The sequence below is a fragment of the Podarcis bocagei genome, assembly GCF_964188305.1.
Source record: "Podarcis bocagei genome assembly, chromosome: 17".
Taxonomy (NCBI): Eukaryota; Metazoa; Chordata; class Lepidosauria; order Squamata; family Lacertidae; genus Podarcis; species Podarcis bocagei.
Genome location: NC_138143.1, coordinates 2,673,327 through 2,692,988, shown reverse-complemented (window position 1 = coordinate 2,692,988; position 19,662 = coordinate 2,673,327). Strand labels below are relative to the sequence as shown.

Here is a 19,662-nt window from a genome sequence, read left to right as displayed (position 1 = left end):
CCATTTAGTTAGCTAATATTAATTGTATGAGTGAATTGGTCCTCACTCTGGGTTCCAAGATATAAGGAAGAATTTTTGAAGACCTCACACCTGGATGAGATCCCAACTTGGACCGTGAAGGGAGAAACAGATTTGGGTGGAGAAGTTAAATTCTCAGGCACTACAGCAGTCATGAAATAGGTTTCATCTTTGTCCCAATTGAGTTCCCCCACCTTCACAGCCATGGTACCACCTACCATCACAACCTCTTACTATGCATTAATTAATCTGGAATGACAGCTGTGCCTTCCTCTGTACGCACAATCGCCAACATGGATTTGGGTCCCTTACTTTACAGGGATAACATTTTGGCATGTCTCTGCTTGTAGACAACTTTCCGCTTCTAAACTCAACATGGCGTCTGCCCATGTGGTGGTGTGAATCCTTACATTTTGCAGCCAGTAGTGGCAGCGCTTATTTCAGGTGGAACTCGCCAGAACTGCAATCTGGCACCTCTCTGCCGGGCCCCAGAACTGGGGGAGGGACCTGACCAGCCTGAGCAAAGCCCAGCTGCCCCTCCGGCAGGTGAGGAGACCCCCCTGGGCTCCAGAGAGGGGCAGCAGGGCTTTGCTCAGGCTCTTCAGCCTCCCAGCTAACAGCTGACATGCAGGGGAGCCTCACCTCCGCTGAGGAAGCCCCCTGGTTGCTCCAGGTCACCTGAGAGGGGCAAACTGCTCAGCTGAAGGGGGGGGCAGCTGCGTGCCACCAGCCCCCCGACAGAGGCAGCCTCTGGTTCCCTCTTGGGAATCTGGGGTGGGTCTTCTGAGGGAGTTGCGTTCCAGACCCCTTTTGTGTAGAAAAAAAGCACTGAGTAGTGGGGACATTTTAAAATGTCCCTGTCCACATGACTGAACTTTGCCGACTACAGACTTTCCTCATGGTTGCAGTGTAACCCCCCACCCTTAATCTGGTGACAAATGTGGTGGTCATACTTGTAAGAAGAGTGCATGTACAAGTATGCCAAAATTTAGCAGAAATACAGTGGAAAAAATCAGGGTGTGGGTTTGGGTGTGGCTTCGTAAGAATCCTAACCTTCATAAGGGGGTGGGAAAACAATCTAGTCCTCATGTTTGTGAAGATTTGGCAGTTTCTGTTTATATTTTGACTATGTATTTTGTGTTTTTATATTGTAATTTTATATTTTGATCCGCCCTGAGACCTGCAGGTATAGGGCAGTTTAATAATAATAATAATAATAATAATAATAATAATAATAATAATAATGGCATCCTTAAAGCGTGTTGGCAGTGCTTGCTGAAATCAGAAACCAGAGGCGTGGTTGAATATAAATCCCAGGAGTGACATTACAGCTCCTATATAGTCCTTTGCAGTAAAATTACAGAATTCAGCTTTTGATGTTCAAGAGTTTGAGTTATATTGGCAAAGAATATGTATAGCCCTTCTCATAAGTATTATTATTATTTATTAAATTTGTATACTGTCCTTCATCCTAAGATCTCAACATAAAAATGCAAAATGAGAACACAAAATACATAATATGTAATCGAACAAAAACAAACCAAATAACTGCCCTCTGAGAAACACATTTTAAAAGCCATAGAATGTTATTCACAGCTAAAGGCCTGGTTATAGAGAAAGGTTTTTCCTGGTGCCTAAAGATATGTAATGAAGGCCCCAGACGAGCCTCCCTGGGGAGAGCCTTCCACAACTGGGGAGCCACTGCAGAAAAGGCCCCGTTCTCATGTTGCCACCCTCTGGACTTCTCATGGAGGAGGCACACAAAGAAGGGCCTCAGGTAATGATCACAAGGTCCAGGTCAGGAGAGAGGCAGTCGTTGAGGTATAGCAGCCCCAAGCTGATTTATAGGTCATAACCAGAACTTTGAATTGGGCCCACAAGCTAATTGATATCCAGTGCAGTTGGGCCAGGATTGGTGTAATATGTTCAAACCATTTTGCCCCCAGGGAGCAACCTAACCGCCGAATTCTGCACCAGCTGAAGCTTCCAAATCATCTCCAGGGTACTGAGCTACATCTAATTCATTGCAGTAATTCAGCCTAGAGGTTACCAGAGCATAGACAACAAAAGTTAGGCTCTCCCTGTTCAGATAGGGGCGTAGCTGGGCCACCAGCCAAAGCGGATGGAAGGCAAACTGTTTTTTTCTCTTTCTTTCTTTCTTTCTTTCTTTCTTTCTTTCTTTCTTTCTTTCTTTCTTTCTTTCAAACAAACTTTGCTTGTTTCTTTTAATTATATTTTTAAATAAATGAAAAATAAACCTAGTGTTCTACAAGAAATTCAAATAAAATATTGGAAATTGAGATTATATATGCAAAATAAATAAAAACTCTAGTGAGGAATTGTTTTGGCAAAGCCTCTGAGCGGTTTTAACCTAGCTCCGCTTTTGCCCCTCTTCAGCAGTTGTGCCTGACTTCAGAGGAGAGGAGGTTGTCTTTGTGGTCATTTGTTTTTCACTCTATTTGTCTGAGGCAGCTGTTTCACAGTTACAGAATGCAATCCAGGCATCCACTGACAATACACCTGTTGCAAGAAGATCTCCTTTTCCCAGCATGCAAGCCACAATTCTGGGGAAATGCAATTTTATCTATCCCCAGCAAATGCACCTGTGTAGAATGCAATGTGGAATTTGATTGCTTAAATGTCACCTTGCATTTCTTATTACTTTGCTTAAAGACCCAATGTCCTATTGCATCATTTTGTTTCCCAACATCATTTTTAAAAGTCTTGAGAAGTTTGACTGTTTCCTGTTTTATAATGGATATCTCATGCAATATAACGAAAAAGGTGAACCCCACAAGGCTGCCTGGTAGCAGAGCATGGGTGTAGCCAAGGGGGGGGGCAGGGGGCAGCTGCCCCACTAGATCAAGTAAAGCAATAGAAATACTAAACTAACTGACCAATCACATCACTTCTGCCCCCCTAGCAAAAGTCCCACCTCCTCTAACAAAAGTCCTGCCCCCTCCCCACAGAAATTCTGGCTGTGCCCCTGTAGCAGAGAGGCCCATATTTTGGTACACTTCTTCATTATCATGTTTTCAAATAGCAGCAAACATTCAGTTGTCCCACTGATCAAAAGTATGCCCCCCCCGAACCATACACTATTTGGGGTAAAGTTGGTTCTGGATTTGGGGTGGCAAAATAAAATAGGGGTTTTATTGCTGTCTGGAAAGGCTCTAAGAGAGACCATGTGATTTGGGAAGGGCAGCACTGGCTAGAGTTTATAAATTCCAGCATGGCACCCTATTAGCAGGTGTGACCGGAAGCTCAAGGAGGGGCAGCAAAGGGAGCCAAGATGTGCCCCTCCCTCCGCTGCATCCCTTAGCAATAGAACAAGGAAGTCGACCTGACAAATGGCATTCCATCTCATCTCCAAGGGGAATTGTCATGCCTGGAGCCCAGCCATATGGAATTTCAACTCTCAGCAAGATGCAGCCGCTTCCAGGGTGGGCAGCTGCAGCAGCTGATGTCTCTCAGCCCCATAACATTTGAAGACAAGGAAGTAAAGGAACGTTCAGTTTCTGGTTGGAAACCTTTGCGGGGCGGGGAGGGGGGGGGAGAAAAGGAAGCACATTTAAAGGACCGGAGAATGGAAATCCCTTTAGCTGGGATGCAGCCCGGAAATCTGGTAGAAAAGAGTGTGGCTTGAATATGTTGAAATGTGAAGGTGTATTGAGGCAGGATGTGCTGGACCCTGGTGCTAATGACAAGGAAGTGTCTTTTCTTTCTCCGGCTTTGACCCGGAGAAGACAGAAAAGGGCTCTGCTGAGATTTGAACTTGCAGCTGCCCAGCGTACCAGAGTTCCAAGCTTCTATTTCAGCTGGTGACAAAGGCTTAACAAGGAGGGAAAGAGGAGCCCTTGCCTCTACCGCTTTCTGTTCTGTTCCTTGGTCTCTGGCACAGTCCAAACTCACCATTGTTTGAGGGTCAGGATGGAGGCTGTGATGTTACATTGCCTGCTGGCACCTTGTCCATTCTCTTTGGTTTCCACGATGGTATGTGTTTTTTAGCTTCTCTGTAGTATATTTTGCTCTGTACAGTACTCTCTTTGTTGGACACTCACTATCATTCCTCTAGATTTCTTGGGAGTTTGTGGGGCTTTTTTTTTAGTATGTGTGCGTTATTTTTACGAAACAAAGTAATATTGTTCATATTGCAAAACTTAAATCATTTTGTTTTTAAAAGCATTCTCTGTGTGTGTGTGTGTTTATCAAAATGATGTACAGTGGAACCTTAGTTCTCGAACTTAATCCATTCCGGAAGTCCGTTCTACTCCTGAAACCATTCGAAAACCAAAGCACAGCTTCTGACTGGCTGCAAAAGCTTCCTGCACTCAAGCGAAACCTGCTGTTCCTTCTGGGTTTTGGGCATTCAGGAGCAGATTTGTTCATCAGCTAAGCCATTTGAGAACCAAGGTACCACTGTATGTAGCACACCTACCACAGGAACATGTTTTTTTTCTTTTGAGCAACATTGGACTGTTAACCCACACTCTTGTGATTTCCTACAGGGTGCTACATGTTCATTGTCCTTTTTCCTCACAGTGGTCAATGAATCTTGTGCAACACTTTCTCTAAACCCCCCCCCCCCAAGTCTGTTGTCTATCCAGGGAAGCTTTGCTTGATAATACTGGCACATCATGCTTATAATTATTTATTGCATATGATGCTTGCTGCTGAGCTTTCTGATAGCATACTGCATGCTTCACGGGTTTTCACAATGACCGTTGTGCATATTTCCTGTGAATCTCTCTCTCTCTCTCTCTCCTCAATCCACACCTCATTCACCAGGGTTCAGTTAGTGAATGCAAAAGCTGGACTAAATTCATTCTCTGGTAATCTCTCCGTCTCTGCTTTTCTCCACCCCCCATCTGGCACGTATATTCTTTATGCTTTCTAGCCTCTCAAGACTTAAGAAGACCTCAGGGAGCAATTTGGCCTCTTCTTATGTATTTTCTCTCTCCTTCTCTCTGTGGAATCAGCTAACCCATTATTTATATGAGCTGGAGACCTGGCAGATATAATCATGCCTGTGTGTGGCAGAAAGCAGTTGTGGGTAAAAGGGGCGCTTGGTGAGTGGGTGTCAGTTTGAGGCCCCTCAGGTCCCAGGGTAGTTATCATAGCGGCTGTGGGCTGCCCACCCTTTATGGCTAGGACTTAATAGGACCCCAACTGGGCTGCTCCCTTTGAGGCTGGTTGATGACTATCGAACAAAATAGTGGAAGGGCATTACAAGAAAACTGTCCTTTTACGGCCTTTCTCCTGAATATCTTTTAAGTCTGGAAATGGGAAGGGCCAGAAATATAATTAAAGAACTAATCTGGGACATAGAATTCCAAAATGATTGTAAACGATCTTCTAAAATCTATAAATCTCTACATGAACCTCATCCCACAAATTACTTAAGTGCAGTGGATAACCCTATACATCATTGGGGTTTTTCCAGAGCATTTTTTAATGTTCTCCCTTCAGTAATAATAGTAATAATAATAATAAATTTATTTATACCCCGCCCATCTGGCTGGGCTTCCCCAGCCACTCTGGGCAGCTTCCAACAAGATATTAAAATACAGTAATGCATCAAACATTAAAAGCTTCCCTAAGTACTACCCTCAGTACTACTTGAGGGCAGATATCATGACATCCCAATTGAACAAACTTTATGCCCATGCAACTCTAATGAGATTGAATCCATTGGACACGTTCTTCTATTATTATTTTTTAAAATGATATTTATTAAAGTTTCAGAAAAAGTTACAAAAATAAGAAAAAGAAGAAAAAAGAAAGTACAAAATACAGAAAAATAAAAACAGTTAAATACAAATAAATCTTTCCATGTCTTGTCTTTCATTTCCTTGTTTCCCTGACCTCCTCACAGTGGTGTAGCATGGGTTGTCAGCACCCGGGGCAAGGCAAGTAATTTGCGCCCCCTAACCCGTGGATTTGCGCCCCCTAACCCATGGATTTGCACCCCCTAACCCTAACCCCCAGATGTTGCAGCCGGTGCGGCCGGCCCCCCCTGCACCCCCCACACTACGCCACTGCCTCCTCACACCTCCCTTTTTTGTATTCCGGTTCAGTTAGTTAATTCAGCAAATCCTTTCCCTCTTTGCTTTTATCTTAATCCTTTATCTTAATATATTATAACTTTAGATTCTCACCTGTTAACAATCCATTTTTACATACCCCTTTGTAACATTGCTGCTAAAACCACTTAACTTCATTCCGACATCATTCTAACATTCATTAATTTTGCAGTATTTCTGTAAATAGTCTTTAAATTTCTTCCAATCTTCTTCCACCGACTCTTCTCCCTGGTCTCGGATTCTGCCAGTCATTTCCGCCAGTTCCATATAGTCCATCACCTTCATCTGCCATTCTTCCAGGGTGGGTAGATCTTGTGTCTTCCAATACTTTGCAATAAGTATTCTTGCTGCTGTTGTAGCATACATAAAGAAAGTTCTATCCTTCTTTAGCACCGATTGGCCAACCATGCCCAGGAGAAAGGCCTCTGGTTTCTTCCGAAAGGTATATTTAAGTACCTTTTTCATTTCATTATAGATCATCTTCCAGAAAGCCTTAATCCTTGGGCACGTCCACCAAAGGTGAAAGAATGTACCTTCAGTTTCTTTACATTTCCAACATTTATTATCGGGCAAGTGATAGATTTCTGCAAGCTTGACTGGTGTCATGTACCACCTGTATATCATTTTCATAATATTCTCTCTTAAGGCATTACATGCCGTGAACTTCATACCTGTGGTCCATAACCGTTCCCAGTCAGCCATCATAATGTTATGTCCAACATCTTGTGCCCATTTAATCATAGCAGATTTCACCGTTTCATCCTGAGTATTCCATTTCAACAGCAAGTTATACATCTTTGACAGAGTCTTAGTTTTGGGATCTAACAGTTCTGTTTCCAATTTTTATTTTTCCACCTGGAAACCAATTTTCTTATCCAGATTGTATGCCTCCATTATTTGATAATAATGAAGCCAATCTCACACTTTGTTTTTTAGTTTTTCAAAGCTCTGCAATTTCAATTTGTCTCCCTCTTGTTCCAGAATTTCCCAATATTTTGGCCATTTGGCCTCCATATTGAGCTTTTTCTGAGCCTTCGCTTCCATCGGTGACAACCACCTTGGGGTTTTGTTTTCAAGTAGATCCTTATATCTTGTCCAGACATTAAACAATGCTTTCCTGACAATGTGGTTTTTAAATGCTTTATGTGCTTTAACCTTATCATACCACAAATATGCATGCCACCCAAATACATTATTGAAACCTTCTAGATCCAAAATGTCTGTGTTTTCAAGAAGCAGCCATTCTCTCAGCCAGCAGAATGCGGCTGATTCATAGTAAAGTTTAAGGTCTGGCAGGGCAAATCCACCTCTTTCTTTAGCATCTGTTAATATCTTAAATTTTATACGGGGCTTCTTGCCCTGCCAGACAAATCTAGAGATATCGCTCTGCCACTTCTTGAAACAGTCTATTTTGTCCAAAATTTGCAATGTTTGAAACAAAAACAATATTCTTGGCAATACATTCATTTTTATCGCAGCGATACGGCCTAGCAATGAAAGCTTCAAATTTGACCATATTTCTACATCTTTTTTCACTTCCGTCCAGCATTTTTCATAGTTATCTTTAAATAAATTCACATTCTTAGCTGTCATATTAACCCCCAGGTATTTCACTTTCTTAACCAATGTTAAACCTGTCTCCTTCTGAAACCTCTCTCTCTCAATCACTGTTAGATTTTTCTCTAAAACCTTGGTTTTTGACTTATTCAGCTTAAATCCTGCGACCTGACCAAATTCTTGAATCAGTTCCAATACTCTTTTAGTACTAGATTCTGGCTACTGTAATGTCAATACTAAGTCATCTGCAAATGCTTTCAATTTATACTGTTTGGCTCCGACTTGTATACCCTTAACCAATTGGTCCCTTCTAATCATATTTAAGAGGACCTCCAGGACCGATATAAAAAGCAGTGGGGAAATTGGGCAACCTTGTCGTGTCCCTTTCTCTATCTTAAATTCTTCCGTCACCACATTGTTAGCAATTAGTTTGGCCTTTTGTTCAGAATATATTGCACTTATACCATTTCTAAAACCTTGACCAACCCCCATCCCCTGTAGGTTCTTCTTCATAAAACTCCAGGAAATATTGTCAAAAGCTTTCTCCGCATCCACAAATATCAAAACTGCCTTAGTATTAATGTTCACTTGTAATTTTTCTAAAATATTAATTATATTTCTCGTATTGTCAGACAAGTGTCTGCCCGGGAGAAAGCCTGCTTGATCTTTATGTATCTCTTCCACTAGTACTTTTTTTAATCTTTTAGCCAAAATATCTGGAAAAAAAATTATAATCCACATTAAGCAGAGATATGGGGCGGTAATTCTTAAGCTGTGTCTTCTCAGACTCAGTTTTCGGTATAAGTGTAATGTAAGCTTCTTTCCACGACTCTGGTGCTTTTTTCCCTTCCAAAATTTCATTACAAACTTCCTTTAGTGGTTGTATTATCCAATTTTTCAAGGATCTATAGTATCTTGAAGTTAAACCGTCCGGCCCTGGAGATTTACCCAATTGCATATTCTGGATGGCACCTTCTACCTCCTGTTCAGTTATTTTATAATTCAGCATTAGCTTGTTTTCTTGAGAGATTTTTTGTAGTCCATTTATTTTCAAGAATCGATCTATATCAATTTCTTTCTGTTATCCTTGTGTATATAGTTGTTTAAAATACCTCTGGAAACAATTTCTAATCTCCACTGGGTTCTGTATATTCTTTCCTTCCACTTCCAAATTTATAGTAGTGTTGAGTTTTTGTCTTTTTTTCATTTGCCAGGCCAGCAATTTGCCATATTTATTAGCCGACTCAAATGTCTTTTGTCTCATCTGTTTAATTTTCCATTCTATTTCCTGATTCATCATTTTCATATATTGTACTTGATATAACTTTATTTCTCTCAAAATCTCTTGCGACTTTGGTTTTGCTCTCACGTTCTTCTATACTGCCCATTGTACTGTGATACCTGAAGAGAGCTAATTTTACCATTGTTAAAGAAATTACCTGGCTGCTCAGAGGAAACTTAAATACCTTCTTGTCGATAAATATCTGGATATCATTAGGCCTGTTGCGAAATTCTTTTTTATGGCAACGAGGACAAGACAGGCTGCGGTGGCAGTCATGACTGGCGAGTGAGTGCTGATTTTAATCTATGGAATACAGATTTTAGCTGAAGGAGTGTTATTTTTAGTGTAAATAAGCTTATAGGGAATAGTTAATTATATCCACTTCTTCATGTGAGTGTGGTATATGATGCTGCTGCTGCTGCTGTTGTTGTTAACTTTGCTGTCTGGTTTTTGACCTGGTTTTTAATAAAGATTGCTTGCTTGATTTCTGAGATATGCTCATCATCTTTCTTTGTGTGGGTATTGGTATAGCCATTGGTATAGCTGTTCCCAGAATCCTTTACTGTGTGCTGGAATTCTGGAGTAGGATTCCAGGGTTCCTGAACAGTGAAAAGTTTGAAATCATTGCCGTAGAGCACGACAGAGTTCTGCATTTGCTGAAGTTAAGAGGCATTCCGCCTTCTTTCTGACACACAGAAGAGGATGCCACATCTAAGATACTGCAACATGTTCCTGCATCTTCTAAGAACAAAGTATGCTTCTTGCATCTTCTCTGTGTTGGAGAGGTCTACATAACCTGTGAGCCATTGCCTTATATGGCAGCGCACCAGAGACTCAAAACAACTTGTTGTTTGCCTGCTGGGACTGCAGAAGCAGGGAGTTGATAAGAACCTCACAAGTCACTGTTTGTGGCTGGTGGGCTGTGCTCAGTTTGGTGGTTCGTGAGTTTTAGAATTGAGTAAGTGTGCTTTTTATTAGATCAGGTATGGCTTCTTAAACGGGGTGTATATGTGTGTGCTTTACCACCCAAGTCTTTGTTAATTAAAAATGAAGATGCAATGTTAGAGCAGGAGCATTTTCACCAGACGGATGCCTGCTTCTAAAACAGAATATGTGTGTAAGCTCTGCAATGTAAAACAAACAACCCAACTAAAGTCCTTTTTAAAGGAGTGGAAGGATTTAAAAAGTAGTAGTACTCAAAGTACTATTTTTTTAAAAAAAAGTACTCAAAGCATTTGTACTTGTTTTCTCATTGTGGCTCTATAGATATACTGTGTGAATGTGTAGGTGGCCTTATCAGAATCACTATTTGATGGGAGATCCAAATTGAGCTAGGCACCCTTGCTGTGCTCACCCTTTCCTGGCCTTGCCTACCATTTGTATATTAGAGGTGCCATTAGCACTTGGCCCGTCACATGTGGAGCTTCACACTCGTGGATCTGCTTTGTGCCGTCCAGCCTGTGCCTCATGGAACAGACACATGCAGGTGCCTATGGAACTCCCAGCTCCTTCATCCAAATAGGCAAGGCAGCACATTGGAACATTTGCCTATAGCTAAGATTATATTGTGAGCTGATGGGGTCCATGAGCTTCCCCAGAACTAGAGTTAGCAACCCATCTTGATTATTGCAACGCAACACAGGTAACAATGCTATTTTAAAAATTTATTAGAATGTGATTGTACAAATGTCATTATGGGCACCTAGTGGGTAGTGCCTATGATTAAGTTCCTGCAGAAGGTCAGTGTCAGGAGAATTCAGAATGGGAACTCACCCATCCCATAAAAGTTTATATATCAGGCTCCCAACATTTAAGAAGACTGCTTGGGAGCCAAATGGCCAACTTCTGCTTCTCAGAACAAAAACAGATGCAACATGGGAGATCAGACATTGCATCACCTGACTATTCTCCCCCCCCCCCTTTAGGTCAGAAGCAGCCTGGGGTAGTAGAGGGGCTCTAGCTTTGATTGGATCTGTGATGCTGCGGGTGTTTAACCCTTTCCCCTTATGTTGCTTCCTGGATCTAAATCACCCTGAAGCTGCTGTTAGCCCCACTAGGAAAAGAATATAGGCCTGGTGCCCAAGCAGAGATAATAGCAGCTTCGTGGTGCATGTTTTCTGTCAATCAGGGAAATTACATGACTGTGTGGCTGGCAGGCAAAGGTTCATCCCTTTCACCACCAGCACTTCTACAGTGGTGATAATATTGGCAGCTGATTGAATTGGCTAGTTTAGGATAATGGGACAAAAGAACCGCAGATGGGGTGCAGTGACTATGGTGTGTTTCCCCCCAATCTTTGTCAGTGGAGCTGCCAAGTCTTGACCTTGGTGTGTCAAGCCCCCCCCCCCCCCCCGGCAGCTCAGGGATGAGCCTTTGTTGGCTCCTGGAGCTGCCGGCTCTCTCTCTCTCAGTGAAACTGCTGTGCAGAGCTACTGTTCAGATTTTAAAGGGCAATCAGAGGGGAGTAAATGCATTTTAAAATCCAACTTGGTGGTTTTGATAAGAGACCAGATCGGCCAACAGCATTTAAATAATGCCATTTTAAAAAAGGATCTGAGGCAAAATAGGAAAGGAACTATATTACACGATTCCATGGCACAGTTCCCTTTCTGCTTCCTCTGCTCCCTTTTTAAATGGGCAGCTAGCTACCAGCCAGGACTCCTACTGCCACCTTCCCTCTCTCTCTCTGACAGTGCCGGGGCTGCAGGCTGGCACCACAGAGGTCGCCATTTCAGAGGAGGGTCAGGGCCAGCCAGATAAATGTGGCTGCCTGGGGCAAAAGACAAGATGGCATCCCTGCCCTGCCTGCCCTCCAACAACCACTGCATATAAAGAAAACCAGACTGACTTGCATCTGACTTGGATGCTGCCAGTGGGGCAGCGTTCTCCCCTGCACCTGGAGGCAGCAAGCGGGCTTAGGTGGCTCAGCATTTGCCGTCTGAGCAGATGCCTCACTCTGCCTCCTGGTAAGGTTGGCCTTGGATATAGGAAGAAAGCCAGGCATCCAGAGGCCCGGATGAAACCTACCTAGGCCCTTCTCTTCTTCCCCAGTGTTTGTTGAATCTCTCTTCCTTTTTTCTTCAGCGTGGAAGGAGACCCGCCTGGAAGTGAGGCAGGCACTATTATAGTGGACAGCCTGGGCAGTCAGCCTCCATATCGTTGTACCCCTGAGGTGACCAAGATTGAGCACTACGATTTGGCACCCTCTTCATCGTCCTCCTCTGTCTGTCACACTCCATCACCAGGCATCCCATGGGCTCAGCGTGCTCGGCTGCAGCCAGCCAGTGTGGCGCTGAGAAAGCAGGAAGAGGAAGAGAGCAAGCGTTCCAAGGCACTGTCAGACAGCTATGAGCTCTCGACGGACCTCCAGGACAAAAAGGTAATCGGTGTCTTCAGCGTGCACATTTTATAAGGCCAGGAACCCCATCTATAGCAAGAAGCCCAAGGCAATCTAATGTGTGCCACTTGTCTCCATGATTAGGGCCAGATGATTTCAGAAATGAGAGCCAGAGGCCTACTGAGGCCAACTAGACCAGCTTCTACTGCCATTCTCACTTGGCACAGGGCAGTCAGGAAAGTTGAGGCCATTGCAAGCCTTTGCTCTTCTCGTAGGCCTCCAGGTGTTGCTGGAATATATCGCCCATTATCCCTGGCCATTGGCATGCTGGCTGGGGCCAGCTGGATTTGGAGTCCAACAATATCTGGAGGGCCACAGGTTCCCCATCCCTAGACAAGAGATGGCCCAGTAGTCTGACTCTGCAGGAGGCTGATTCATATGTTCTAGGGGATGAAAGTGAAAGCACTGTCCTTTGCTGTGGCATCTTGCCCATGGTCCTCCAGAATCCTGCCCCCTCCTTTGCTGATGAGGTCTCTCCCAAGCTGCTCATCTCTCTTTTCCATAGAACTCGTTGTTTAATCCAAATTATTTCCCCCACTCCCTTGCCTAAATCCCTGCCCTCACCACCACCACCACTGTTCTTCTGTTGCCTACTGCAGGTGGAGATGCTGGAGCGGAAGTATGGGGGCTATTTCCTGAGCCGACGAGCAGCTCGCACCATCCAAACAGCCTTTCGCCAGTATCGCATGAACAAGAAGTTTGAGCGTCTGCGAAGCTCGGCGTCTGAGAGCCGCATGTCCCGGCGCATTATCCTCTCCAACATGCGAATGCAGTACTCCTTTGAGGAGTTCGACAAGGCCCAGACTGCCCCTTACTTTGAAGGCAAGCCAGCCTCACTGGATGAGGGCACCATGGCCGGTGCTCGACCACATCTGCTGGACCGTGGCCTACCCTATGGTGGCTCCTGTCGGGGTGGCTTGGATGGCAGCTCCCTGCATTCCTCTTCTGGAGGCTTTTGCAATGACATCACTGAGCTAGAGGACTCCTTCTCCAAGCAGGTAGGCTATGCCAAACTGTACGCCACCCTTGCCTTTTCCTTTGCCCAGTGAAGACCTTTCAACAACCCCTTTGGCTGTTCTCTTGGTTCCTTTGCTTAGTCATGACCTCAAGCTCCCCCCTCCCTGCCCCATGGACTTGCTTCAGCCCTTCACAAATCCCCTCTGTTGCCCTACCACCATTGTGAATTCAGCTCCCCGGGATCCAATAATAGCAAGTTTTAAACAAATCTGGTGGCTTCCATTTACGTGAAAGGTGATTCTAACTAAACATCAGGGAAAACTTTCTGTTTGACAGCGAGACAGGCTCCCTTGGAAGGTGGTGGGTTCTCCTTCACTGGAGGTTTTTGTGCAGAGGTGGCCACTGATGCTTTAGTTCAGTTTCCTGCATTGCAGGGGCTGGACTAGATGGCCCTTGGGGTCCCTTCCAACTCTACAATTCCAAACGCACTGAGTGCCAGCACTGGGGGTACCTTTTTTTTATCAGGGCATAACCAAAGCTCTTCTCAGATTTCATTGAAAGGAAAAAGAGAGATACAAGGAAAGACATGCAGGTGGTATAGCCACTGGTCTTCAACTGTTGGGTCGGGACCCACTAATGTGTCGTGGCCTGATCTAAGGTTGGTCACAACTGCCACCCTGCAGAGATTAAGAAATGGGTCCCCAAATGCATGTTTGGGGTAAAAGAGGATTCTGGGTGTGTAAGGAGTGAAGCTGCTCTGAACTTCTTGGGTTCTCTTGGATTGTAACTCTGAAAGCAGGCTTTGGTCGCTTGCTAGTTTGGGTTAATTTTATTAGGAAGTCTTGTATCCTGCTTTTGACTCCAAAAAGGTATCCTAAGAAAAAACCCCAATGCAAAATCGGTAGAGGATGCAACTAATATTTAAACGCTTACATTTTCTGTGCTGGTGTTTTCTTTCTGCTGTAATACTGTTGCTTCCCAATGTTTTCTGCAATATCCTTCATTTTTTTTTTAGATCTGATTTGCGGTATGGTGTTGGTATTGGAGGATGATTTAACCATTTGCCTGTTCACTATGGAACAGAACTATTAAGGATGCTCAGGTCTATTTGCCTTCGATTAAAACTCTCCTCCTTGCACTTTTTGCATCTCAGTACAGCTGGGGGAATTAGTGAAGAATTTCCTCTTAGTTAGCTTCTGTTCCCTGAAAAAGGGAAGGGACTTTAATTATTGGTTTCTTTGCATATTGTTTTTCTTTTATACATTATAGTAGGTTCATGGCCAAAGCCATTATCCAGCATTGCTGGATAATATGATGCTGTATTAAACACTTCTGTAGAACCCACATTTTAATTCCTTTTCCCTCCCATGGCATAGAAAGCAGTCCCTCAGCCGTGCTCAAAGGTTCTGGCGTGGTAGAGCCCCAAACTGCAGCCTGCATATGAAATTGTGTATTGTGTTTCCTTTGTCGTCTTTAACTGATTTTGATAAATGGATAAACTTCTATTTTTCTACAATACTACATGTCCCGTGCGATGATAGAATACTGCACTTGGCCTCCTGCAATTGTAGCATGCTTTGTAAAAGATTATTCAAAGTGTGATTTGATTTTTTAATAGATTTTTAATTTGTATAGTGCACAGAAGGTGGGTTTCCTTGATGCAACAATTTTTGGTTCCATTCCTTCCCCTCCCCCATTTTCTTCTTACAAAGCCCTGAGTATAACCCCTCCTGGCTAACTTCCTTCTGTGCCTTCCAACAGGTGAAGTCTTTGGCAGAGTCGATTGACGAAGCGCTGAACTGCCATCCACTGGGACAGGAGGGAGGGGCTGGCGGACCTTCCTTGGAAAAGAGTGAGTCCAAGGAGCAGCAGGGGGACAGTGCTGCCACCTCGTTCAGCGATGTAACGCTGTACCTGGATGAAGGCGCTCCCACGTCGCCCATCTCTCTGGAGCGCCCACCCAGCACTGACCCACCTGAGCCCACCACCGTGCCAATCCCACCACCACCACGGCCAGAGTACTGGGGTGGGCCACAGCGAGAGGACAGCCGCGAGAACGGTGGCAGCCGACGCAGCACGCCTTGTATGGAATGCAGGGACTATCGACTACGCGGGGCCCATCTCCCGTTGCTCACCATCGAGCCTCCCAGCGACAGCTCAGTGGATCTAAGCGACCGCTCCGATAGAGGTTCTCTCAATAGGGGTCTCATATTTGAGCAAGATGGTTGCAGTCCCCATGGCACCCTCAAGCACGCTGGCGGACCCACCCGTTCCCCACACCCACACCGGCATTATCACCCGGAACAAAACCAGCCACCCCCACCTCTGCCAATACCGCCCCCTCAAGTCCCTGGGCGCCTGCCCCCACCTCCACCGCCAGACAACTCTGATGGGGACAACGACAGCCTCAACAGCACCACCAACTCCAATGAGACCATCAACTGCAGCTCGGGCTCCTCCTCCCGCGACAGCCTGCGCGACCCTCCCCCGCCAGCCCCAGCTGCCTCCTCGGCTCCCGGGGGGCCCTGCAAACAGACCTACCAGCGGGAGACGCGGCACAGCTGGGACTCTCCTGCCTTCAACAACGATGTTGTGCAGCGTCGCCAATACCGCATTGGCCTCAATCTCTTCAACAAGTATGAGATGCTTGGGCGGAGTCATGGGGAGGTGCCCATGGAAGTTTCAGTAGTAGAAGGGTAGCCATTTTGGAGGGAAGCGTTGGGCCTTACAAGGAAGCAGTGGGCTTATTATGGAGAAGGCTCTGTTGGGCCTATTTCCCCCTGCTGTACAGCTCTGTCTCCCACACTCTTTCCACACAACTCTCTCTTCAACTAGAGTTGAAGGTCTGAGGCCAGCTGGAGGACATGAGAGAAAGCATGAGGGAAAGCGGCGGCGGCGGTGGTACTACCCCGCACGTCAGCTGTTAGGCGGGCAGGCGGAGCAGCCTAAGCAAAACCCTTCTGTGCCTCCGGTCTCTCTGGGGCTTCCTCTGCCTTCACAGACATCCTCTTCAGGCTCCTGGGAGGGTCTCCTCAAGAGCCACGAGGACTCTCCAGCTCTTTTCCGCCATTCCTGGTATTTTTCTATTTATCCCCCCCCCCCCGGTGCTGCAGGTATATGCAGTCAAACATGAGTAGAATGCGTGCAAGTGGAGGGATGATGCCTGTACCCAAAGTGGCCTGTGGGCAGCTTGCAAGCAGGACCTGTCGTCAACAGTGCTTTCTCCCCACTTGTGATTCCCAGCAACTGATATTCGGAGGCTTGTTGCCTCTGACAGTTGAGGTAGAACAAAGCCACCGTGACTAGTAGCCATTGATAGCCCTTTCCCTCATGAACATCTCTTCCCCTGAGCTGACCCCCACCCTGAGCAAGCAGGGCATACAGCCAGGCAGCAGGGGAAATGGCCAGATCTCTGGATATTCTGTTTCACCCGGGGGGGGGGGTTGTGGGGTTGCTCAAGCACATCATTTACTGTGGGGCATCAACAATTTCTCAGTACTTCCTAGTTGCCATGGTTTTTGTTCCACCCCTTCCCCTCTGGCTTCCCCTTTTTGTGTTTTGCCAAAATAATAATCGGAAGAAACTTAAGATGCAAATGTGAACAGATAGGCTCACACTGAATAACTCCTATTGGTCATGTGGTTTGGGGTTTCCTGCTTGCAGAATTTGGATGTTTGAGGAGAACAGTGTGCATGGACTTGACAATAATAACTTCGATGAAATTGCTGGGCAACCACAATGTACAAGCATCAAGATGGCACTGTTCCTCTAACGGAGGACGGTTTCTCTTTGTGTGCTGTCTCCTCTCCTTCCAGGCTCAGCTAACAGGCTGAACCCAAACAATATTTGGCAGAAACAGGCAGTTGGAGGAGGAGAGAGACTGATTAGTTGCTGCTGACTTTTGGACTGCCAGGCCAGGTGCTTGGATATTGGTAGAGAGGCCCAGGCAGAAAATTTGGGGTCAGTTTAGAGACTGGGAAGTTCAGGTGCTGAAATCCTGTTGAAATTCCCGTTTTGCAAAAATCTTACATTGTAACTATGAGCCACCTCCCCGTGACGCCTCATCCCTCAGGAAGGCTACAGCTTTTGCTCCATTTTGTCTATTTCTGCCTAGCATTACCCTCCTTTTTTATTGGCCATGTTTCTGTGCCTTTATTTATTCACCTTAAAGCTTTTATATACTGGTTTTCCGCACAAATTGGTTTCCATTTATTAACAAAACAATATTTTTAAAATGCCCCATCATAATAATGCAGTTTAAACACCAGTAATTAAATGATGACAATTAATGTGGAAGAAAGAATAAAAGTAAACATTGCCTTCAAAGGCACAAGAAAGGCTGGAGCCATTGTTGCTTCTAAGGTTGGGAGGGAGTTCCATAACTGAGGTGCCACCATAGAGAAGGCCTTGCTGCAGGTCTCCACACTGAACTGCACTCCGTGGTGGAGCTGCAAGCAGGGACCCCTCCTGTTGATCTCACAGTGCTGGGCAGAGGTGCTCCACCAAATAACAGGCTGACATGCAGAAAGGTAAGCAGGTGAAACTTTCCCCACCTCTTGTCATGGAACTAAGTGATGGGGGAAACTTCCACATGCTTAAATTTCTGCATGTCAGGCTGTTATTAAAGGCACTTGTAACACAGCCAGTAGCAAGGGGGCAGCCTAATAGCCTGCCTGTGCCCCCCTTGGTCCTAGCCCACTTCCCTTCCACCTATCCCAACTGGTTGATAACTCCCTGCAGTTCACACTGGTCTTCTGGGCCAAGGAAGGGGGCGGGGAAGGCTCAGATCTTGGCTTCCTGTTGCTCTTGGTAATTTAATTGCTACTGAGCAAGACAGCATCTGTTCCACTGGCAGGAGGCAGGCTCTTGAGGGCTGGGAGGCAGCCATCACAACATATTAACCAGCTGGAGTCATGACTCACGTTGAATCCTTGGGGCAAAGTGCCAAGCTGAGGGAGCTGCGTACCCTCCCTCCCTGGGAGACAAACCCTGCTCATTTGCAGATGGTTTGCCTGGCAGAAGAGGGATTAGAATGAGGCCCACTCAATATGTTTTGGTACTGGGAACAGAAAACCCAGAATGGTAACACCCCCTCCCCCATTAGTCGAGGTAGATTGCTGTCCATCAGGGCGTTCTCTGCTGGGAGCCCCATTGTAATGAGCAGGAACTTCTCATGTGACTGCCCTGTCAAGTCAAATCCAGTTGCCGCCTCCCACTTGGCGGCTTTTAATCATGGCTCAGAATTTGCTGCGTTGGCATGAGTGCCAGAGCTTGCTTCATGGGACTTGCCATTGCAGGTGCTCATTTCTGGAGAGATCTGCACCGTGGTCCAATATCATCCAGCGGGGGCATCTGCTCTCCAGCACACCTAGAGCAACTTTTGTGCCGTATCAATACCTCATAATTAACACTTCCCTCATTGCTTATGCTATTTGGGAAATACTGGTAAACCAAAATGAGGCTGAGAAAAACTTTTCTCTTTGGGACCCAGATGTTAAGTTGTATCCCAACACACAAACACAAACAGGCCCCATGACCTCTTTTTGCCTCTTTTCCATATTTATTGGGGTGTGGGGAGACATGGTTGATGGGGAACAGTATTGCCTACATCCAATTCTCTGTTAAAACTCCCTGAAAATGGTTCTTGTTTACTTAAAGAGAAATTATGTGTGTTTCATGAGGAAACATTCAAAAATGGTACCTCCTATATATACCTCCTAAAGACTGTATGTAGTACAGTCTAGTCTATCGCCTCATTCTGCTGCATCTGTAGACCAGGTCCCAGCCAGTTGAGAGTTTTTAAGACCAACTTTGTGACTTACTTAATTTGCACCCACCCCTGCACCAAAGTTGGCCTTAGCCTTTTCACCCTTTTGCTGCCAGAGGCAAAGTTAGTGCCCCAAATCAACTAAATTACGTTCAGTCTCCTTCCTCCCCTGTGGGGGATTGGGTTGAACATTTTCATTAAGGAAAAGGGGAGCATTATGTGACTCCATGGTAGGAGTTAGCCATGGTCTGTAGAAATGGCAGCCCAGTTATCAGGATCAGCAAGGACTCAAACTTGGAGCCTCTTGGTCTATGCAAGGTGGAAGGAAAAGGGGCATAGTTTTCCACCAAGCCAAGTGGTGTTCAAAGCTGCATGCTCCACTGTTTGAGCTAAGTGGTCCCCCCAGTGATTATCCATTACCATGTCTTGGCCATGGGGCAACTTGCTGTAGGAATGTGATGTTAGCCTCTTCCAGCAATCTGGGGTGTCTGCTGCTGCAAATGTTTCTTACCTGCATTGACCCTGGAACAAACAGCTCCTGTCAAGGGAGTGCAAATGTAACCATTGTCTTCACAATGTGGTTTCCTTGATACTTGCGTAT

General features: G+C 45.4%; 1 protein-coding gene across 11 annotated transcripts in view; it reads left to right on the top strand.

Moving 5' to 3' along the window:
• IQSEC2 (IQ motif and Sec7 domain ArfGEF 2) overlaps positions 1-19,662 on the top strand; it is a 168,143-nt gene that overhangs the window by 125,943 nt on the left and 22,538 nt on the right. For all 11 annotated transcript variants that reach the window (XM_081177322.1, XM_081177325.1, XM_081177331.1 and 8 more), the window contains 3 exons: positions 12,025-12,319; positions 12,937-13,335; positions 15,056-15,930. In XM_081177322.1, coding sequence (XP_081033448.1) covers positions 12,025-12,319; positions 12,937-13,335; positions 15,056-15,930 — 1,569 coding nt within the window. The remainder of the gene's footprint in view (positions 1-12,024; positions 12,320-12,936; positions 13,336-15,055; positions 15,931-19,662) is intronic.